Source organism: Astyanax mexicanus, chromosome 12 (assembly GCF_023375975.1).
Source record: "Astyanax mexicanus isolate ESR-SI-001 chromosome 12, AstMex3_surface, whole genome shotgun sequence".
Taxonomy (NCBI): domain Eukaryota; kingdom Metazoa; phylum Chordata; class Actinopteri; order Characiformes; family Acestrorhamphidae; genus Astyanax; species Astyanax mexicanus.
Genome location: NC_064419.1, coordinates 6,823,978 through 6,849,102, shown reverse-complemented (window position 1 = coordinate 6,849,102; position 25,125 = coordinate 6,823,978). Strand labels below are relative to the sequence as shown.

The 25,125-nt window shown below is 38.0% G+C and overlaps 1 protein-coding gene across 2 annotated transcripts in view; it reads right to left on the bottom strand.

Annotated features, from left to right (window-relative positions):
- Positions 1–25,125, bottom strand: part of LOC103028180 (zinc finger protein GLIS1) — a 149,222-nt gene that overhangs the window by 40,510 nt on the left and 83,587 nt on the right. For both annotated transcript variants that reach the window (XM_022670238.2, XM_049485580.1), the window contains exon 8: positions 1,458–1,619. In XM_022670238.2, coding sequence (XP_022525959.2) covers positions 1,458–1,619 — 162 coding nt within the window. The remainder of the gene's footprint in view (positions 1–1,457; positions 1,620–25,125) is intronic.

The following is a 25,125-nucleotide window of genomic DNA, read 5'->3' as shown; positions in this document are numbered from 1 at the left end:
TTTGCATACTGGGAGTGTCCCCTAGTTTCTAAATTTCACCATCAGTGTGTAGTCATTCCCCTGGATACATTAGATAAACTTGTAAATTATATATTGTGATTAACTGGCCACTGGATTTTCTTTCTCCATCTAATTTTCTATTTTTTCTGTTTTTTTTTCACCTGAATGTAAATGTAGATCTAGCAAGCAATTGGTTTAACAAAAACATTAGATAGATTAATTTAACGTTAAGCATAATAAATTAAAGTTCTATGTCTAATTTACTGATGTTGTCAGCAAACATTACTTACAATGAAAAAGGAGAGTAAGATCTACCAGCAGACCCTGACACGAGCAGCACTGACCTAAATCCCAGAGATGCTTTTGTCCGTCAACAGATTAGCTAAAACGAAATAAACTACACGGTCCACAGTGTGCAGTTCTGTTAGGACACGCATTTTCTCCTGATCTGGTTCAGCTCTTTTCTCACACAGAAGTGGCCATTAAAGTGAAAGTGGATAGCTTTCCTTTACGAGCTCTCCTTTCCTACCTTCTACCGCTCGCTTAATAACTGTTTTTACTAGCGGCCTGCTAGCGTGTTTGTTTTCCCTCAGCAACACCATGCAGTCACTGTGAACAGAGAGCTGGAAAGGTGTGGAAAAAAGGAGAGAGAAGAGAAGAAAAAACGCTTGGTGACCCAATCTCATTACAGTGAGTGATTTTTTCACTGTATATATGAAGCGTGTGTTGTGTTGGGTGTGTGGAGACGTGGGGCTAATTAGCCATAGCTTAGCACGGTAGCTACACAGAGCATCTACTGCTACATTACTCGCTCTGTCTCTCTCTCTCTACATCCCTCTCTGTCTTCCTCTCTGTCTATCTCTCTCTGCACTCAATGTTGCATTACTCTCTCTAACGGAGCGCAGTGTTAAATGGCCTGTATCTGCGGTTCCATCTCATCAGCACAGAGGGCGCCATCACATTAACTGTCTGTGAAAGCATTGTGCTTTTACCTTTGACCAAAAAATCAATAACTTAATCATTCATCACTTTGTGCCAAGGAAAAAAGAGGGTTTAGAGGGGTCTATGCATCAACAAGACACTGAAATCTGGATATTTTACCATTTTGCTTTAACCTCAACCTTAAGCCTGACTCTAACCTCAAAATTAAACCTAATTTTAAATATAACCCTTAACCTTACCTGCCTAACCAAGTTAAAACTCTTACCCTGGACTAAAATTAAGCCTAATAATAACTGCTAATAATGACTGTCAGGTACTTATTAAATAATTTATAGATCAGTAAAAGAGAACCTGTAATCACATCAACCAATAAATGAACATACAACCCAACAAACAACATTCAATAAGAGCCCATTCACAAATTTTCATAAAAAATCTACAGCTCCCAGGCCTACATCCACACACACACACACACACACACACACGCACACACACACAGGTTGCTGTGCTCTTACAGTGTCCAGGTGTGTGCGCTGGTGCTTGGCTCTGTCGCTGGAGTTGCTGAAAGCTTTCTGGCAGCCCGGGTGCTGGCACAGATACGGCTTCTCTCCAGTGTGACTCCGCAGGTGAATCTTCAGATTTTCCAAACGAGAAAAAGCCTTATTACAGCCTTCAAACTGGGAGAGAGAAAGAGTAAGATAGAGAGAGAGAGAGAGAGAGAGAGAGAGAGAGAGAGGAATTTAACATATGTGAGATAAAAAGAAAACCAGAGAGAGGCATACAGACAAATTAAAGTTTGGGAACTCATAACCAAATGACACGTTTATATGTTGTAATTATGAAGCAGTTAACACAGTCCCTGTAGTTTTTTTAAACATAAAACACCATGTTTTACATTTTATGATGTAAAGTTTCAGACTCTCTAAGACCCAAAATTAATTAGAAAATAAGGCTGAAAAGAGAAAGCCTTAAGAAGATAGCCATGTGTTTTTTCTGCAATGTGGATTGTAATTACTAGGAGCCATCAACCATGCCCCATGCAGCTCTATGTGTGTTTGCTATCGTAACAACGGGAAAAGTACACTTTTTGCAGCTTAAAACAAAAAAAGGCATGTACTAATTTATTGTTACTAAAACTAATGCTAATCATGGGTGTGTTTTGTGCGTAACATGCAACAAACCAATCAACCAGGTGCACTTTGATCTCGATGGATTGACATTTTAAAGGCGCAGTGCTTCTGCGCTTTTTAGCAGAGAAGACTGACCTGTGTGTTCACAAGCACATCATTTACATTTCACATAGCCGTTATGCCAGACATTGAATGGGAGACTTCACTTTCAGACCACCACAGTCATCAGCGTAGATATACTTGCATTCGACTTAACTATTTAAACAACGCAGTCATGAAAGCCAGTTAGCCACTGCGCACTGGACACACACACACCTGCCTCTCTGTTTTTGTGGGATAAACTGCATAGCGAATCTCAGACACACAAGCGCAAAATTATAAACGTGGACAGCTATGTAGGATATGTGACAGAACAAAGAAGTTCAAACTATAGAGATTCGGTCAAAGGTTCCCAGGTCTGTATATAACCCTCAAAAGGGATTGACAGTCGAATACAGAACACTGGGGGGATTATGACAATAGTTCTAAGGTCTGAATAGACCTTGATGGGTTTATGGTAAAAACATACTGTTCTGTCTTTTACTGCATATGATCATACATAATTCATATGTAGAGTACAAATGTATTAACATCATGACGAGATGATTACGTACAACTTACCACAGTGTCCCATTTTAAACTAAAATAAAAAATATTTATAGTAAAATGCTGAAAAATCAAAACCCCCACCATGACTGGCATACATATGCCATACTTGCATAAAAGTCACAGAAAGAGACCTAATTAAAAGTTCAGAAGTCCTACAGTACTACAGAACATAGAGGTTGCCCAGATATATTACAGGTAGATAAACAGTACTTAAGAGCTGTACTGATCTCCAGTGTCTCGAGCTTCATTAACCCATCTCATTACAGCCCTGCCGGGTCACAGTCCTTTGCCTCTTCATCCACTTAAACATTTAACCGCTGGCCTGAGTGTGTGCGTGTGTGTGTGTGTTTGTGTGTACCCTAAGCAACACCTACAGCTAACTGTACCATGAAACATATCTCCAGCTCATCTATATAATGGGCCTTAAAGTAGTCGCATTAGCTCGACATCAATACACACTCTCTCTCGTCCCTCAGGACACAGACAATGGCCACCTTTGGCACCTATTAGGATCTTCCTGTCCAATCACTTAGCGGACATTTTATCCCCGAACTCCGCCCCCGTATTGTCCACTCAGTCCGAACGTGAGGCCCGAGGTCCGTTTTCACTGAAGGAGAGAGAGTGGCTTCTATTCTTACTCAAATAAAACTCTCTCTCTCTCTCTCCTAATGAACCTTCAGAACGCACTGCCCTCCTTCACTCACAGCAGCTTGCTATTGAGGCCATTCAATACAGGGTGAAACCCTACACCCACACAGGCAGGGCAGATTGAGTGACCTAGGTTTCATGTGTGTGTGTGTGTGTTTGTGTGTTTTCATGCAATTTCAGGATATTAATGTCCTTGCTGTGTAAAAATCAAGCAAATAAAATCATACCAAAAATAATTATTAAACGTGGGTGGTATTTGTTTCAGACATTTTAGACAACCAATGCAACCAGTGGCCCTACTTTTTTTTTTAAATATAACCTCTAGTGCCATTTTCCAACAAGACAACACTCATCTTGTATTGGAGATGCAGATGCTATGTCATGGTCAGTCACATCTCTAACTGAATTGGAGAATATTTAAGCTGCATGGGATGGATTATCGCAGGACATAATTAGGAACCTCTACAACTCGATGCTGAGATGCCGTTGATGAGACAAGATGCCAAGATGAGTTAAACTTGCACTACATGTGCATTACACAAATTAAATACACACTACCTCTGTATCATTAAAATGTAACTCAAGAGTTGCCCATATCATTCTGAATCTAAGATTTAGACTGATCCTGCTAACTTTTTTCTTATAATATCTTTAACTTATTTAAAACCTTGATGTGTCTGTTATATTTAACTAATTAAATTAAGCCCTTAGATTGCAGATCCACAAAAGAAGAAAAATGTTTTTTATCACTGTATAGAAAAACAAGTGTCCTTGTAGCTTGAGCTGTGCAGACGCACAGGGTCATTACTGACCATCAAAAATCTAGCATAAACTCTGCCTGCCTGCTTCACCAGTGTGACACTAATAAGGGGTGAGTCTTAAGGGTTGCTTAAACTTCTTCTGTCTGATGTTTTAGAGTAGCGGTGCTGTGTCCCAAACCACACACCACCACACTACATAGTGTGAACTAGTCACCATTAGAACTGTATTATTTAGTGTAGATGCTTCAGTGATAAAAAGAAGTGTGAGTTAGGATGCAGACACAGTAACTTAACATATGTAGTTCTGTAGAAATATTCCTGTTTACATGATGAGGCCGTGTTGTGGATCTAATTATACAGTAATGAATTGAATTATTTGTAATACTTATTGTTATACTTTATCCTCTATCTCTTATTTGTACATTTATTTAAATGTTCAGTGTCTATGTGACTATAAATCATTCAGGAGTGAATATTTTTTAACTAATTTGTTATTTTCTTATGCTCTTGATTGCTCTGGAATTGAGGCGAATAATGCAAAATACTGGAAAAAGAAAACAAATAAAATTGTGGTTATGGTTTAATCTCTCTCCATACTGTTGGATGTTTGCCTGTGATGCTGCAAATTTAGTCCCACCTCTTTTATCAATTACGTGGATAATAAAGGACCTGAGGACATACAGTACTGTATCAATGTTTTTGGTACCTAATCACCTAATCAATTATTTAATATTATTTTTTTCTCACCAGTAAGAGAGTTCATACTGTAAAAACTACAGGTACCATTGGAACATATGCAGAACATATTCTGGAGAAAGAAGTGGAGATCCTAGACAATAATATTCACACAGGTAAAACGTTACACATACACACACCAATCTATACACTATGGAATTTAAGACTAACTTATACACACACACAGGCAAACACACACACACACACACAAATATGTTATTATACAGGGTCAACAGACAGGAAGAAATGTGGCCATTCACCTAAAGTACATCAGAAAACATCTCAGACCCCACACCATCCACTGTTATTCCACAGAAATCAAACTTTACCCTCATAAAGTCTCAACACAGACCATGCACACACACACACACACACACACACACATACATACCACGCTGACCGCCAAAACACGACCCGCAAATCTGAGTTTTAAAAACAAACCCAGAGTGCCTAGATGTGCCAGAACTGGTGTGTATTTATGCATAGGGGAAATAATCACTCTTTTATAGCTTTCTTTAACGTAATACAAATTTCAGGCTAAATTGAATTTACAAGTCCGCTGAGAGAGGAGCCACCTTCAGCCCTGCCACGCATTGTTCACTTCTCAATCTGGGGTATGCACCACTGCATTCTGGGATACCTTACAAATACTACACTCTGCCAAAGTTTAATCTACATGTCAGATGAATTTCATCCTCTCTCTCCTCCACTCTCACCATTTCTCTCTCTCTCTTTCCCCTCTCACCCTCTCTCCCTTCGTCTCTCACCCTCTCTCTCTCTCTCTCTCTCTCTCTCACTCACACCCTATCTTTCTTGCTTCCACTCCCACCCTTTCTCTCTATCTCTCTCTCTCACATGCTATCTCTCTCGCTTCCACTCTCACCCTCTTTCTCTTTCACTCTCACCCTTTCTCTCTCTCTTCCACTCTTACCCTTTCTCTCTATCTCACACCCTATTTCTCTCTCTTTCACTCTCACCCTTTCTCTCTATCTCACACCTTATTTCTCCGCTTACACTTCCACCCTCTCTCTCTATCCTACTTTTACCCTTTCTTCTCTCTTCCACTCTCACCCTCTCTCTCTTCCACTCTTACCCTATCTATCTCTCTTCCACTCTCACCCTATTTCTCTCTCTTCTATTCTCACCCTCTCTCTCTATACTACCCTTTCTCTCTCTCTCTTCCACTCTCACACTCTTTCTCTTCCACTCTCACCCTATTTCTCTCTCTTCCCCTCTTCCCCTATTTCTCTCTCTTCTATTATCACCCTCTCTCTCTTCCACTCTCACCCTCACCCTTTCTCTCTCTTTTACACTCTCACCCTTTCTCTCTATCTCTCTCTCACATCCTATCTCTCTCGCTTGTCACTCTCTATTCCACTCTCACCCTATCTCTCTATCCTACTCTCACCCTCTTTTTCTTCCACTCTCACTCTCTCTCTCTTCAAATCTCACCCTATCTCTTTCTTCCAGTAGAATCATGGAGCTCCAACCTTACTCTTGCTCTTGTAACTGAGTGCAATCAGATCTTCACAGCAATGTTCTGAAATCTAATAGAAAGTCTTCCCAAAACAGTAAAGATTTCTGAAAGAAACAATAAATAAGCAGGTGTCTTAATACTTTTGTCCATACAGTGTACATCATGTTCTCACACTCACATCCATTATCCATTACTACAGGTGTAATTCTAATATCTTATTAGTAAATAAACACTCACTGTCCAGATAAGGAATTCAAATTAAATTATCATTTTGTCTTTTGTTTTAAATTTAAAATGAACAGTTTAAAGATATCATTCTAATTTTCCTTCATAAACTCAGTGAGCTGAAGCCGTGGTCAGACAGCAGTGAGGAAAGACAGCACTTCATACTCTTTGATATTATTTCTGAAAACAGTTTAGCGCGCTAATGATGCTAATAGCTGCGGATGTGTTTTGCTTTCCGCTGACAGGCCGGTAAGCCGCGGATAGCTGGCTGAAGGTGCAGGAGGAGGGTGCTTTGGCTCCGGACCGCTCTAAAGCCGGACCTCATGGTCTTCGGCAAACATTCAGAGTGACAGTAGGCTCTGAGGTGTGTGTCGGCTCGCGTGGGGCTGATTAACGGCGGCAGCGGCTCTGAGCTGCACGCCCGCGCCGGAAATGGGACCTGACCGGCCCAGAGATGCCCTGATGGTCTTCAAAAAGGCTATAGTGTGGACGGCTGTCAGAAAAGAAAACACACGGCTCAGAAGTACATTGCGCTGAATTTGAAGCACCACAAACAGGCGTCCTATTATGGGATGTTGTGAAGGGAAGGGAGTGGGTACAAGTTTGGTTGATTGATGACATTTCAGACAGCGACGTGATGGAGTGATGCAGTGTTGGGAAAAAATCAGCAGAGAACACAGGGATGTAAAAGGGCCATAACTTACACCCAGTGCAAGGCATTGCAATGCTCATTACGTAAATTATCTGCTCAAGCACAGCGTCAATGAGCAGGTCAGTTTCCTTTGCTGAGAAGCGTTGAAAATAGCATTTAGCCAAAAAGTCAGAGCGCACCTGGCTCTTAAACAGAAGGGCAAGTGACATGCCGATTGATTTATTACACTTAAAACACACCCCTAACTAATTAAAATAATTAATACATGCCTTTTGAGTGTTTCAAACCTAGCAAGGTGTACTTTTCTCGTCATTACGATAGCAAAGACATGCTGACATGCCCTAAATCAAACTGAGCAGTTGATACCTAAAGTGCCCTATGATTAAAATAAGCATGGGCCCTCTATATCAATCAATCATAAAAGAAAATTACCTATGTTTTTCTATTAGGATGCTTTTAGTGAGACCATCATTATTAACAGCTTTGAAAGCACCAATGTGGAAGAGAAAAGTCAAAAGTAAATAAAAGACTAAACAAGATACTGAAGTGACGATGGAGATAAAAAGAAGACAAATAAATGTATTAGTAAATATTAGCACATGACATTGTAAATATTTTTTTTTTACTTACATAGACACTAACAATGCCTGAAACACTCTCTACTTTTTATTCAGTTAAATTAAATGATTTTTTTTTTTTCTTCTGACAGTGCACAACATACTGTCCTTAAAAACAATTACTAAAGTACAGGCAAACACTGTCATGCCAAATGTCATGGGACAAGTAAATAGTGGACATGTCCTATGTGATATAAGGAACGCTGCACTGGTCTGTGGGATATGTGTGTGTGCATTGAAGGTGCATGAGATTTCTACTATATTGGCTTTCCATCCAAACACTGCCGGTCACAACCTTTACCACCCACTGCCCTGTCCACTGTGGGTGTGGGTAATAATTACTATATTGAAACTTTTGGACATTTTTGGAAATGGAATGTTCTATCCATCTGTCACCCACTATCATGCTCTGCTCCAACTCCCATTATTGCATTCTGACCAGTGTTTTTAATGCAGCACCTAGGCCTTCTTTTTAGTGTAAAGTATTTTAATCAATGTTTATTGATACAGAAACCACATAATTAAATGTATACGATTATTTTAGAAACTGCACTGAAGCAGCATGAGTGTGGGGCGAGTGCATGTGATGATTTGGGCTTTGCTTATTTCTGCAGAACTTTTTTGGATCTTTCTGAATGTTCCCACACTTCTCATTAGTCTGGGAAAGTGCCGCAGGTTTGTGTTCGCTCTGCCATTAAAACCTCTGGCTGGTAACAAACATTAAGTACATTATTACTTGCAATTAGTCGAGTAACAGGCGACAGGCACAGGCGTTTTAACAAGAGCCATGAGTTTGTTCCTAGCCAGTTTGACGAGCGATCCGTAATGGCTTCTGACGTCCAAATTGGTTCAGCGCTCTCCAACACGGAGTACGACTTTTCCTCTGGCGTGTAGCACGTCTCCGTGATCAGAGCGCTGTATAAATGCCTATAAAATTGATTCTGGTTCCTGCTGGTGGACGAGAGGTGTGGTGAGGCTTCCTGCTGCGAGGGCCAAAGGCGACCTGCAGAAAGAGCGAAACCGCGACACGTCCGTCCGCTGCGGAGCGCTGAGAGGCTGCGAGCTGGAGAGAACATGTGACTTTAATCTGTCCGCTTCCAAATGCCCTGCAGCTAAAGAGCAGGGAAACGCAAATGGATGAAATTATATCCATATGATTCAACGAGACAGCTAAAAGGAGACAGGTTTCTCATGCGCTTCGTCAGGGCACCAAATTAAAGCCAGATTGGCCTAAAACATTCACATTACATAGTTTACACATATCGGTTCCACATCCAAAAAAACGCCATCCCTTTTAGCGGCCAGCTTCATCTGCTGCAAATAGCGGGCCTAATTTGAATCGAAGATCAGAGATCAGCGGATTTTGTTTCTCTTTTTTGCTTTTTTTTTTGCTCCATTTTTTTCCTCGGGAGTTGGACGGAGATGAATTCATACATTGTTTCTTCTTATGGATTTCTTCATGTTCATATTTCCTCATCTCACATCTACTTTTTTTATCCTTGAAATTTCCAAACAGTTGATTTATACACAAAGTGAAGTGTACACAAATCTCGGGCCGGCGAATGTTGTCCAGATGGGAGCCTAGCGCCGTGCCGATAAACCTGCGGAGGAAGTAGTCAATGTAAATGACTAACGAAATTGCACCGAACAACCCGTCTTGTTCTCATGCTCATTGGGTTCGGGGAGACCCAGGCCTGTATGGACGCGACCACAACAGGAAGCAACCTATGATGACTAAATTGGCCGTCTCGCATAATCATCACGGGCCAAGTGCATCCTCCTGAAAGCGGGCATTCTGAAGGAAATTAAAGCAAAAGTGCCGGGACGACGGGCTCTGACATGGAAATGCATATTTTAGTGCTCGTGCTCCACTACATGAGCAGCTTGAATGAGGAACATGCAGGAAGCGCGTGGACCTTTATGGCTGTACTTAACCCTGGGCTCGTGGTAAATTGGTTCCAGCTATTAGAGACACTTGTGCCCACTAAAACACTAGACACCGTTTCCTTTTGAGCGAGCAGCTGATGACAATCTGATTGGTAGTGGCACTTTCGGGAGAAGTAGAAAGAGAACGGCGGAGAGGAGAAAAGACTGAAAGACAGAGAGTGTTGAAGTACTCTCTGCACAATGGCTTTTAGTGTGTGTTCTGTGCAGTAAATATACAGTACCAGTACTGTAGCACTGGCTGCAAATGAAGAGTGACCAAACAGAACAGACTATAATACATTGATACAGGGACACCTTTTTATAACAGAAATTAAATATGACATCTTTCAAGTTGGAGCCTACGTCTAGAGCCTAGGAGCGTTGGAGCCTAGGCCATCTTACTTATTACGTGTTGATTTATTCAGGTATGTCATTTTCCCTTTTATTATTTTTGAAATAAAGGGATTTTTGATGCACCCTTTATATAAACATATCAAAATGCTACTGAACATAAATATGATGTAAATCTATAAGTATTTAACTTAAACTTAAAATGACATAATATCTGATTATAGAACATTCGAGTTCACCCAATTTAGTTTCGTACCAATTTAGTTTTGTTCTGCATCTCCGTTTGATCAAAAATTACAATACAAAATACATTTTGCATCAAAAAAGAAAAATTGCATAAATAATCTGGAGCTGAGAAACTGATTAAATATAAATGATGTATTTAGAATTTAGTTTAGTCTGTGGCTTTGCATCTTCAATCTTATTCCTGTTTATTCTCATCTACAGGTTAGAGTACCCCCAATTACATGGGAAGGCCTGTCTATTTGAAGTTTCCTGAACATAGAGGGCTGTGGTTTTGATGGGACTTGAACTTAATTCCTGAGTTACTTGATAAACATTGAGTTAGTCGCACAACTCTAGAGCTGGAAAGCGATGTACACTTCTGTGTTTTTAAATAGTGTCATTTTAAAGCTTTTGCTTGGCAGGAGTTTAATGTACAGTATGTATGTTGCATATGTAATTATACTTAGAATTAAAAATGTAGTTAACAGAACTTTTGACTAAACATTTTATTTTTGTTCAGTTGCTTTTTTTTCTACCAATATTATACACAGTTACACAGTGTGAAAAACGTTCAAAATTGTTATACCAGGGTACACCTAAAACTGGTACACAGTTGAAATGTCACTCCTTCAGCATTCAAAATATGTTTTGTATATTTATGTAAATATTATAAAAAAAGAAAGATCAATAGATATTAGTGTTACCAAAAGTAAAAAAAATCCTAATAGGGCTGTATATCAGCAAGAACTTAGCGATATGATAGTACTGTACACAAGGCTATATAATGTTTCTAAAAACACACTGTCATATTTATAAAAATTGACTAGAAACAATTTACTTTTTATCCAATCAAAAGAGTGGGATCTAACAACAAAGTAAAAAACTGCTATCTAGTGGGCTGGTTTTAAACACAACACTAAATGAACCACTGTCTCACACTACATTGTAAAATGTGATAAGTTGATCTTACTTAAAAAAAATGAGAAAACCGGTTGCCTTAAAAAAGTTAAGCAATTATAACTGTTATTTTCAAGTTAAGTTCACTTTATGTTTGCTATTTAAGTGTACTTAAATCATAGTTAAATCTACACAGTTTACTTGAGTTGTTTATACTTAAAACAGCCTGTAAATGCAAGTTGTTTGTTTTAAGTGTGTAAAACCCGATAAGTTGACTAAACTCAAAACTTTTGTTGAAACCGATTACTTAAAAAATTTCATGTAATATAATTTTTAAGTACAGTGAACTTAACAAATACATATACATATATTTTTAAGATGAATATTTTCCTGAACTTCTTTTTAGTCTTCTTTCTGGTTTCATTCAACTATTTTTAAATACTCATAGAAAAGCAGATGAAAGAAAACAGTAAAGAATTAAAAGTACTGAGAGCACAGAGAGAACACAGAGTTTCTGCAGCTCAGTAAAAGATGCTCGTTCTTACAGCCAACAACACAGAGACCAAGCATTTAATTATAACATGTGATCTACAAGTTTACCTAATGTAGCCGCGGGAGGAATCACTGCACACTGATGGTGAGTGTTAGTCAGAAACTGTTGGACACACCCAGTAAGCAAATAGATTGAGACAGAAGCCAATGAAAAAGAGGCTGCCAATGGCAACAGACTAAACTCAGTTATTATAAGTTGGTTCAACTCAAAGATCTCAGTTTGAATAGTAGTACAGTATATGTGCCCACAAATGTTCAACTAACTCAAAATAGTTGAGTATTGTTTAGAAATCTCCAATTTTATGTAAAACAGACTAAATTTATTTGAGTTCAAACAACTTCTGGGTTTACAGTGTAATATTTACATGTAAATTAACAATTAAAATGTGTACTGAGTTTTTAAAAACCAATACAATATTGCAATACTTATATATATTGATGTTTACTTACAACCCCTGTGGATAACTTTGTTAACTTTGTGTGAACTTTATTTGATTGCTGTGTTCTTTATCGAGTGAAGGGTAAAGGCTGGATGTGGATCTGGTTTCAGTGGCTTGGCTGTTGAAGTTCTGACCCTCGCTGATGGACAGCAGGGAGAATCTATCGCTGCTCTAAGCGGCCTGTCGCTCCAGCGGGTCTAAGTATTTCTAATGGCTAATTAGACTGTATTACAGCAGAGCTTCAGCCGCGGCATTAATTATCCACCCAGCTCAGGCAACATGAGCCGCAGCAGAACAGAGAAAGCGCAGAGAAATGCTGAACATGATCTGCTGATCTGAGCAGTGTGAGGAAGTGAGGCGAAGGCTGTGCGGATCTGCTAAAGCCTCACTGTCCTCCCCTGTCTGATAACACCTGCTAACAGCTTTACCTTTATCACACACATTCACACAGTCATACACTCACACATCCAAACACTCACACAGACTCTGCTGAAAGCAGGATACTTGGTGAAATAAAACATTTTTTTTTCTTTTATTTGAAATGGTTCTAATCAGCCAATCAGAATAGCTTCTAAAGAGATATCATGGACTTTATCTGAATACTTTACTTTTAAGCCTCAAAGCACAGAAACCTATTTTTTTATTATTTACAAGACTTCAAAATACATAGAAATAATTAATTCCAGCTTAATCACTTTACATTTTTTTTTTTTTTACTTCTCTCATGCATGTGTCCAAATTGCACGACTCAGTGGACAATGACAGGGCGGATAATTTTAGCACAAATTGGCATTTGATGGAAACGTGGTTGAGCTAGAGTTGCAGATGTTGAATTGTTTATAGTGAGTGTTCTTGTTCTGTTTCAAAGATATATTTTTATTTTCTAAAATTAGCTTAATTACTGTAATATTTTACTATGACAGGGTGGACAGCTTAAGCTTTACCTCAGCTTTTATCTAAGTATAAAGACAATTTAAAACATGTCAATAAGTCAAATTAATATAATTAATGCTAAACATGAAACAGCAAACGTCTTCAGACCTTTAAAAAAGAAACAGTCTGAAGGTTGTGCCTTGTCACTGATGTCAAAGGTCACTTTCTCAAAGCAAACCACCCATTCAGCTGATACTCAGCTGTATAACACAAGGAGGGTGGTCAGATTAGCAGAGCCCATTGGCGCATTCAGTTAGCTGCTCCTAAAAGCTGCTATTGGAAAAGGTTAACTTTGTTAAAGTTGGTGCCCAAAATACACACATCATAAACTAAATGATTTAACAAGCAGGGTGTGTGTTCTCCTGTACCAGCCAAGAACATCATTAATAAATTCCAAATAAATACAAGTGTGAAACTGTCATGTAAGTAATTTAGTTTCTTAGCAATACTCAACACAGGAAGAGGGCCTTCTCTCTCTCTCTCTCTCTCTCTCTCTTTCTCTGTCAGTCTCTCTTCCTCTCTCTTATTCTTTCTCTCTCTTAAATGTTAACAAACTCCCATATACCTTAATAGAGTTGCATTGCACACTGTACTGTTTCAGCATCGTTATTGCAATGTGCACATGTGCAATAGTCACACACTGGACATGCAATGTCTTGAGCAAAGTAAAATTCTTTTTTTTAGTTTTTTTTTTTTTTTTTTTTTTCATTTTTGATGTTTGAATGCTTATGCTTATGCTGCTCCAGCAGTGCTAGCTGGGGTAAGCAGCAGGCTACAGGCCGATAATACTCACCTCTGAACGACAAAAGAGCTAGCTAATAGAAAAACTTCACTCCTTTATAACTATGGACTTCAGCAGAGTGGCTTTACTGCTTCTTGCAACCTGAATGATCAAATTCATACATAAGGCGAACCAGATGATAAAGCGCACTGACAAATGTCTCATTTTAATTTAGATGGTCAGACCAAAATAGCATACTTAAACCTGTTTAGAATGAAATCTTTACATTCATTTACATAAACAATTAGAAGTGTTTAGACTAGATTTAGATTCTAGCTGCTGTGGAAGAAAAATAATGCTGTGAGCAATTATCAAAACTGGAATTAATTAATAAATGGATTAATATTTTTACACTGCATTAGAGAGAGATCACATTAGTAAAAGAGAAAGAGAGAACAATAGTAAATGAGACAGAAAGAGAACGGACAGAAGTACTCCAATATCCTCTCCAGCCTCTACATCTCCACCCAACAACATCTCCAGTGATGAGTTGGGAAGGTGTGGATGTTGAGATGGTGGTGATTATGTGCAAATGGGCAATAGTCACATCCCAAGATATTACACTGTACACATTCTATAACTGGATACAAATGGATAATGCCCTTTTTAAATTTCCATGACAGGAACAAAATATCACAATGTCAATTTTTTTCAATATCATGCAGCAATATGTATAGTTTAACCTCCTCAGCATATTTTTTTACTAGTGTGGCAGAGTTATTGAGCCACACAGAGAGAACCACATCTACACTGACCCAAACACCCGTCCTGCTCAGCCTGCTTTGGCGTTTTTCACACCCTTATAGACGCCTTCATCCATTTCTGCTTTCGTTCAAATACCTCCACTGCTGGACTGAGGGGAAAGCTGAGGCCAGTAACAAGGCCCCACTGTCCAATGATATTCTACAGTAAACGTTTTCATATTTATGGAGAATTTCACTCAAAATTTCTCATCAGGCACTTGTTTACTTTAGCGGTAATGTGAGTATGAGGCTGGCACTCAGCTGCGTAGCTCGATTCGCTCACTGCATTAGCCAAACGCTTTCCTCCAATGCTAATATCCCCTTTCCATCTGTGTGTTAAATTACGCATGACCTAATCCCATTCTTGGCCTCTGTATGAAACTGACTCATCTGTGTCACTGACGCTTTCACATATTTACCATTTGGACAGGATAAGTACGCGGGCTTGAGGCAAACACGGCAAAAATGTGCTGTTTTATTATTTTCAGAAATCTGTTTCAATTAGTGGAATACTTCATTTTTATGTGCTGGGAACAGATTAAGGTTACTCTCTAAATATGCTCAAATATGTGTTTAATTTGTTGAAATTATGGCTGTACATAAAGTATCATATTAGCAAGTTAGTTTAGATATGCTAAAAGTCTTATTGAATCCACATCCAGTAATACAGCAGTTCATGTGTATATTTTTATTCTTAACCTATATATTTTATAACTCCTGTTTTACATATGTTTTGGCATATTTTGTTATATTTAAAGAGTTCATATATTTTTATTTTGTTTTTATATATTTTCCCAAATTAGTCTTTTATCTTAAAATTGCATTTTATTTTGAATGTGAAAAAAAGAACATTTTATTTGATTTGATCTGATTTTGAAACCATCGATACCCAATATGGTATTCTGCAGTATAGCTTTTTGTATGTGTGTGTGTGTTTTTGTGTGTGTGTGTTTGTGTGTGTGTGTGTTTTGTGTGTGTGTGTATTTAACACAAAGGCAAGGAAAATGCTGCCTCACCATAAAAGAACCAAGAAATTGTTGAGGCCACACACGTGAAACACTGGCAATTTTTCTGGATGCAATACAGACTTGTTGGCCACTTTATTGGAAACCTCCTTCCTTCTGGTAGGGTGCTAGGGACTGTGGTCCAGAGGTGTCCAATATTATTCATAAGGTTAATGCTGTGGCTGCAGGTTTTAATTCCACATCATTATGTCCATTACTTCTGACTTTAAATCACTGGTTACAATATACAAAAAAAACATGAAGCCAGACACACACTACCACAACACAACCACCAAAACACTTGTGCTACTGCTGAGAACAGACCACCACCTTATTGATATCTGGGGAACTGTAGTCCAAACCAAAATCAGCAGTCCAAATCTGACCAAAGAGGAATGCGGAAGAAAATGTTATTAAAGTAAACCAAATATTAAATCATTTACTTTAACTACTAGATACTGAATAATTTCTACATACAGAATAATGACCATTTATTAAATAATTATTACATACTGACACTGAATGATTAGTATACTACATATTACACACACCGAATGATTGCGATGTGAGGATCTGACAGTATAATCGAGTGAGAAGCTCTGGAGCAGAAGGAAGCCGAATCTGGCAGCTGTACGGAGCTGTAATTACTCTACAGCACTCCAGCTGGAAATACACACCCACAACTCTCTGCACACACTGCACTTCTCTCCACACGCCCAACACACACACACACACACACACACACTGCACTTACTATCACCCAAATACAACTCTCATACAATGTTCTCAACACTGGGCTGTCAGCCACCGGGAATATAAAGCAGTCTGTATAAAATAACATAAGATATCAAAATTACATATCATAACCATCATGCAAAAAGTTTATAGCTCCAAAATGCAAGTGAAACTCAATGTATAAAATTTCATTTTTATTCTATCTAATCTAAATTTTGTACAGCTGCCACATTCACATTACTTTAAAAAAAAGTAAAAAAAAAAAAAAAAAAACAGCAAAATTGGATAGAAAAGGCTTTTTGCATGACAGTGATGATATTATTATAATTATTTAATACTGTGTGTGTGGTAGTCTAGTATTCTTTGTAATATCAGAGCTTTATTATGGTAAATAAGGTAAGCATAAAGTGAGCACGTGCAGCTGCCAGAATTAAACACATCCACTGGGGGCGCTGGCTTGAAGCCATCATCCAGGAAAAATCTGGAACCGAGTTTTGTTCTCTGGCTAGTTTTTGTAAATATTAGAATTTTTTCTTTCTTTTTACTGTATTTACATTTTCCTGCATCTGTTCTAATGGGATCTGGAGTTTTTACAGTTTACAGTTACTCTGAAATAAAGAGATAAAAAAAACTGTATGTCATTTAGGGGTGTGCGATATGGCCCTAAAATAATATCAAGATATGTCATGGTATTATCGCGATAACGATAATCTTGTTGATATGACAAAAAAATAATAAAAATACACTACTGCAACAAAAAAATAAATAAAAATTCACTACTGCAACAAAACAAAAACTTTTTTATAAGACATTTTTTTTGTATATGATATGATATTGCACACCTCTAACAAAGACATAAAAAAAAGAAGAATTTTAGCAGATTTGTAACAGAGGTCAATGATTCAGAATGTCATGATACTAATAATAATGCACTCCATATATCTCCATATATCCAGGATTAAAGTAAAATAAATTATACTGGACAGATATAATAATAGTCTCTACTAGATATTTATTAGGAAATGAGAACAGTGTGAATTTTTCTTTTGCTTAAAACGGCCAAAAAATTATTACTCTGATGTGATGATTAGGGGTGAGTGTTATGGCACGATATTTCAGGGTATAATATCGTTCACGATATTCAAAAATGTTGGCGATATTATCGTGTACGATACGATATGGCACAACCCTAATGTCAAAAAAAAAAAAAAAAGTTTATCTCATTTCATTTTTTTAAATATGACTGGAACAGAGGAAGGTGACTATCTGAATATACTTAAATATTTGTTTCATTTGAACATAAAGATGTACATAAAGCCTCATTTTAGCAACTGCTTCGGATTTCAGTTTAGGAATCTACATCTTCTTCTGTAGACACACAAGGCATTTACTGTTAAATAGCCAAAGACAAACTGTCAGCTGATGTTTTAATGTTTAATAGTAAAAACTGATTTAACATCTTTTTTTTTTTTTTTTTTTTTTGCAAATCTCACTTAACAGTATTAACTGTGTGTGCTATTATTACACACAGCATCCGGCTGACAAACCAGACAGAATGGTGCCACAACCAGTAAAATTCAGACAGGATTTCTACAGCCGGGCTGTCGCAACACTCCCACGCTCACTACTAAACACACACGCACACAGAAAACACACACAGAAAACACACACTCCTACAGACTCTCAGACACACTCCACAGCGCTCAGAGCTGCAGGCAGAAAAAGCATAAAGAAAGCATTTGTTATTTGTGTTTATTAGCCGGGTGTAACGGCTCTCGGTCCGTGCCTCTGCACATCCAGCCTGAGAACACAGGCAGACTGAACGATGGTGAAACAGTGAGGACCGTGTGTTTGCTTGCTGCGGCGGACGGTAAATGTTTGTGGAAAGGCTGGGCATGATGCAAATGATGCTAAACTCTCGTGATTATTTACTAAAGAAGAGACTTGGACAGATGCTGCCGTAAACAAGCAATTACAATGGCAAGAACACACTGACGTACACTGGCCTGCAGCTAGGATTAGATACACGACATGGACAAAAGTGTTGGGACACATGCTCATCTCTTTTAAAAGAGTATTAAAATAGAAAATAGTTTAATCTGCTTTTCTTGGAGTAACTCGGAGTCTCTAATGTTCAGGGAAAGCTTTCTACTATATTTAGAAAAATTGCTGTGAGGATTTTAATTGAATTCGGAGAGATGCATTAGTGAGGTCAAATGAGGTCAGGTTGGGTTCACAACTCACTCAAAATGTATTGTATGGAGAACCATCATTCCAGAGAGAGCTCCTGCTCCACAGCTTTACAGTACTTCTCCACATGGGTTAGACAAGCTCTACGTTTGAATATGTATATGTATGTGGGTGCTTGTTCAGTAGATAAACACATTCATTAAAAAGGGTGTCCACAAACTAAGGGCGATATTTTATCGAAACCGATTGAAATTATATCACATCTAAGTCAAAAAGATGATCGACGTTCCCTCCCTCTAAGCTGCGCAAATGCCGCAGCACACTGTAGCCGACGCCACGGACATTGTGACTGCTCAAAGAGCAGCCCTTTCTCCAGGGAATGTGGGCATTCTCATCTTCTTAAAGAAAAACTTGAAAATATAAAAATAACAGTTTTGTCTAGCCTCAAATATGTTAATAGTTTTGGTACCTTAAGGAGCATCTTTCTCTCAGATAAAGTTAATTATATATCTTTGTTAAAGAAAAAAACTTCTCATTCTCAGGGGCCGAGTCTTATTTTTCTTGTTTAACTGTTATAGTAGGATAGAGTTCAGTTTGTCAAGGCTCTAATTGTTCTATTATTTTGTACATGACTGTTCCTGTATTTTTTTATTATTTATTTTGTTATGTTGCACATTGCTGTTTTAATAGTGCACACTGCTGCTACCAAAAAAAAGCCACTAGATGGCATTACATATATATCTTAATTAAATGATTTAAATTTGACCATTAATGCCTAATGTGGTGTATTACAGATCACTTGTATCACTTTGCATCACTTATATCAAGCCCACCTTTTGAAATAAGATATTGTAAATTTGATGAATCAAACCAATGACTGACCATAGACTAATCCTAAACTGGCATAGGCCTCTCTGCTGTAAAAAAAAAAAAGAAAAAGAAAATTGAGAATCGAATCAAACCGTGACACTAAAATTGGAAATAAAATCGAATCGAGGATTTAGAGAATCGTGACACCCCTACCACACACATATGAATTATTTTATTTCAGAGAAATAATGTATTTAAAATGTCTAAATCTTCAGCTGTTTGTCCAGTACACAAAGAGAAAATTCAATCATTCATTTTTGATCCCGGTTGACAGCCCCCACATCCCATAAACCCAAGAGACTGACTCTAATGTTCAGGCTAGCCATTGTTAGTACAGTAAATATTGGCTTAACAGGGATCATGTTGTTAAATTACCCGTGATATTGCTGCAGGAAAGTCCATTATTAGCTGACCAGAGGGAGAAGTGTTCTTTGTCCATGTTTCTTATTATGAGGCTAAATTAGGGTCATTACTGTGTGCAGGAATCTCTAGGCACATGCAGTTCAACATTCCCTAGTGTGGTTGGAGCAGTTCTGTAGTCCTGTCTCAACCTGGACACATTTTCTACTTGATTTGGAGGTAAGAAAGGCTTAGAAATTCAATTTGATTCAAATTTATTTATATAGCACTTTTCGCAACAAATGTTATCACAAAGCAGCTTTACAGAGATCCAGGTCCAAAAATGTTTAAAGTAGGCCAAGGCGACCATGGCAAGGAAAAGTTCCCTCAAGGGAAGAGGGAAAATAAGAGTAAAGGGTAAAAAGAGCATAAAGTAAAGAATAACAAGCACAGTTTTGACCCTTGTAGAACACCATATGTTACTTTGGTTTAATGGGATTATTTGTTATTTAAATAAACTTATTAAATAAACACAGTCAAATAGGCCACATGTAATCCAAGTGAGGACAGGTCATTCAGGATTAATAACGATAAGATTTTTTTATATTGCTGATTGGGCTGGACAATAATTAAGTAATAAAGTATTAAAATACAAAATGTTTCAATAGCAGCAATACAAATTACTTGATGTTTCAAAATATGTTACTTACAGCATCTGTTATTTCATCTTTTCAGAAGTTTGTAAGTACAGACATCCAGTGTAGGCGTTCTCTGATGCTTCTTTGAGTCTTTCCATTGTTCACATCGATTATGGAACTCCATTTTATCAACCAAAACATATCCAATTTCATCCAGCCCTATTTCTGATTTACTCTTAATCTCAATCTTGACAATTCTACAAACTATTGTTTAACAAAATACCACTATTACAAAGTCTTGCTCTCAGGCTCTAATGATCTCGCTCACAACACTGCATTTTAGATAATAAATATTTTTACAGCAGTTAGTGAATCATTTATGACAGTTACTGCATAATAAATCCTGAGTAGCAAAATAATAAGTCTAGAGTTGAAGGGGTTAAGTGTTTACAGACCCTGAAAAGTGGAGGGAAATCTGGAGCATTAGCCACGTTCTGTCCCCTCCACATATTAGTAAATCGATACAGCCCACTCAGAAAGCTAAACTGATTAGGCTTTTGGATCCGGGACAATTATGACACAATGGCGCAGCAATGTTGCCGTCGGCCTCGGCTGAAACTCTCATGTTTCGGCTTCAGGACCGCGGTTAGATGATGGGGAAATTACCGATTCAAAACGTTACATTCCAAGGCAAATGTAATTATCGCAAAATACATACGGATTTAAAACGTGTTGAAGTCTGGTTACGCTCAGCAGCTACGAAGTGGATTTGATTTTACAGTGCGGGGTCTAATCCCCGTAATCCAGCAGCCAAAAACCCACAAGAAAAGGCTATTAGCCTCTGCAATAAGCCAAGATTTGACAATGATTAGACAGCTAATAAAGTTCATGAACAAGTAGCAGAATAAGCAGAAAAGGGAGAAGGACGAGAGAGAGAAGAGAGAGAGAGTGTGTCTGAGAGAGAACAAGAAAGTGAGAGAAAGAGCACACAAAAAAGCGAGAGGTAAGAGAGTGCAAGAGTGACAGAAAGAGAGTGGAGAAAGAAAAAGAGAGCGAGAGCACGGGAGAGAAAGGCTAAAGAGAGTGAAACAGAGTAAAAGTGGAGAGAGAGAAAAAGTGGAGAAAGAAAGTGAGAGAGAGAGCACAAGAGAGGAAGTAAAGAGAGAGACGGAGAGAGAAAGTGCGAGGGAAATGTGTGAGGGAAAGACGAGAGAGAAAGTGAGGCTGGATTGCATTACTGTACAGATTGACTGGAAGCCTTTTATGACTTGACAAGAACTTGGCCTGGCGTAGTCGACAAGAAAAACAAGCAGGAGGCATTCCCAGGACTTTCACACCGAGTCCAAAACATCAGTCTCCTGACAAACCCTGCGCCCTCATCTGCCAGCAGTTTCATCCCACTAATATATGGATCGCATATGGGCTTTGTTGCTTAGTTATTAGCATGACCGAGACGCAATCAGGCAACATGTTAAACTTGCCAAAACTGAAAAACAGGGAATTACACTATGTGAATTCCTTTATTGCAAAAATTATTAAAAATGTAACATCCACTGAATTAAACTCTTAATTAGATACAATTTTAATTAAAAGGTTTGAGGTGTTTATTTGTGCTTTAAAACAAAAGTCCCTTCATATTAATGACATATTACATCCAGCGACACTTCTATCTTGTACGATAGCATTGATTAACTGATTAAACTATATAGATTTAAACTTAATATAAAAGAACTTAATATAAGCAAAGGCAAAGGCAAGTCCTAATATATAAATACCAATTAATAAAACTGAATTATACTGTGATAAAAAACACATATTAAACTAAATTGAATAATGTCTATATCACACAAAAACGCTAATATTTGTGTTTAGCAAATAGTGTACCTTATCAAGCCATGTTAAAAAAGGAAAACATTCAATAGACTTGATTTAGTATATCCACATAAAAAAAGATGAACCATTTTTATTAACTTATTAACGCTTATTTTTGACAATAACTGTTGGTGGAATGCAGAGGTGGGCAATATGACAATATTTTATCGTAATAAGATAATGTTATTTTGTTATTTTGTCTACTTTTCTGGGCATATTGTAAGAACTGTGTACTGTGAAAATATCACTCAGCCATAGTGCTATCATAAAATGCATTTAATGCTTTCAATACATCATTTTTTCAGTGCAATACTAAACATATTAAGCATATTTAACAGCAAATTAGTAAATTGGAGAACACTGGAGAACACTGGCTAAAACTGAACTAAAGCAGCTGAGGGCCTACTTGGCAACTGTTGTATATAAGAGTGCAGCTGAGTGTTATCTGATTTAAAATCTAAAAGACAAATACTTTTAGGAAATGGATAAAAGTGAATACTGACAGCTAAAATTCAGCATAAACACAAAAATACCCATACAAAATCCATATTAAAGGATCAAATAGAGCTGTAGTCACCGTAGTTCAGTGCTAACGCAAGGCTTGGCAGCGAGCTCAGTGCGCAAACAGAGCAGTGCTTGAGTGTCGCCACCTTAGCGCAGGTAGCTCACCGCTACCTGTTTAGCATCCCGCTACAATATGGCGGCCGCTAAGTAGAGCAGACAGGCCAGGGATGTCAGCGGCCAGTTCTGGTACAAACACATTAATATCAACGTCACTCACTGCCCCCGCCGAGCCGGGGCCCAGACGGATTGTGTTTCGGCGTACGTTCGGAGGGAAAAAGTCGCCTCATGCACCGGGCCGCGTTTTTTTAATTAGCTAATGGCACTAGCCGTTTCATCTTCCGCTAGCTGTGTTGATTGCTCACAAAAGCCTCCCTTCAACTCCAAACACGGTGTCTTGGCAGCTGACGGGCCTGTACGTCTCAGCGTCTGCTGCCGGGGATTTCAGAGCAAGCGTGTCCAAAACTCAGTCTAATAAATCTTTATATACGTTTGCTGCTTTCACACTAACAGGAGGGAGGAAAAAAGAGGAAATTCCATGATCTATGCCTTCTCCGGCAGGTTCCCTCGTCCAATTTTCCTTCCAGCAGAAGGTTTGTGTGTTTTCAAGCCTTAAAAAAAAAAAACTTGTGCTAGAGGGTGTGTCCATATTTCAAGTGCAACCTAATGAGGAAAAGCTAAAAAAAGATACATGCTAAAGAAGCAGCGTCAGTTATTAAATGTGTCAGAAATGTGGTAGGCTGTGTGTGATTTACTTTAATGGAATGACAGAACAAGTCATTTCAGTAATTATTATTTATGTAACATTTATAATTTTAACAAATTGGATTCTTATGAGTTCTTGCTAATAAATGGACTTTGACCCAGCGGACAGTGATTAGATCTCCTCCCAAAGGTGCAGTCGTCCTTCTGCTTTCTTTGCTTTTCCAGAGCATTTCATTTACAGCCCGTTATGCTGAGTCATGCTGCTCCGCCCACTGAAACACTGACACTTTCATTACACAGCTTTCTCATAAGGGAATACACCATTATAGAGGAATGATGATGATATTGGTGGTGATGGTGATGATGAAGACAAAAATGAAAAACAAAACTGTCCAATAACAGATTTATTGCTCATCGTAAACTTAGGTCCATGCGCAGAATAAAGAATTACTAATAGAGCACAAACACATCCAGCAATTACGACACATTTTGCTAATTTAATAAGCAATGATATAGTCCACACTCTGAGGTGAGGTCAGTCCACTCCCAAGAGTCCTTCATGCTTTGTGGAGAAATCAAAAGTTAAAATATGAAATATGTCTGTTTTTTGGTGCTTTTTAATTGTTAATGCAACCGGATGTGACATTGTTCGCCATTCCACACAAATAAAATGGTTTCTGTTCCTTTCCAGTGGGAAACAAAAAATGTTTTAAAATATTAATTCATTACATTTTAACTGGCTAATGTATAAAAGGCTATTGGTTGTACTTTTCTCTCTAATAATACACCTAGTAATACAAATGCTGCCCTTTCTTCTGTAATCCATGTTTTTAAACATGAAATCCATGTTCTTACTAGAAAGCTTTCTATCTTCACTGTGAGGATTTAATTGCATTTAGTAACAAAAAGTTCCTATATAATCCCAAAAGTATTGAATGAGGTATAGGGCGCCAAGTGGTCCAGCAGTCTAAAGCACTGCCACTATAATCAGGAGATTGCTGGTTCGAATCAGAAGGATTCGAGCAATCAGAGGAATTAAGGAATGGACAATAATAATTAATTGCTGCACCTGCCGCCTTTCTAAAGACGTAAAATGGCCTAAAGTTAACTAGTTAACCAGAAGCTATGTTGCTGAACTTTGGGGCTCCACTGCTATATATATATGTATTGAGTATCAATTCTTAGAGGGAGCATTTCACCCCCTGTGACTTTTTTCCAAGGGGTAGTGTGCAAAAGAAAATGGAATTGGGCCTAAGCTTAGTCTTGGACTACACAACTTTTTAAATGGAGATTTTCTGTTTAATCTTGATAATTTGTTTTCTGATTGTATGACATACTGTTTTCTATAAAAATATACCTGAAACATGCAGTTCATAGGAACTGCTACCCATCATTTACAAGCTACAAGCTACAATAGTTTAGCAGTAGCACAAAAAACCTATAGAGAAACATATTAAACACCAAGCTTGTCTTAACCAATCAATTACACTGGTCGAATAGTAAAAAATATTATTTTTCTGCACTATTC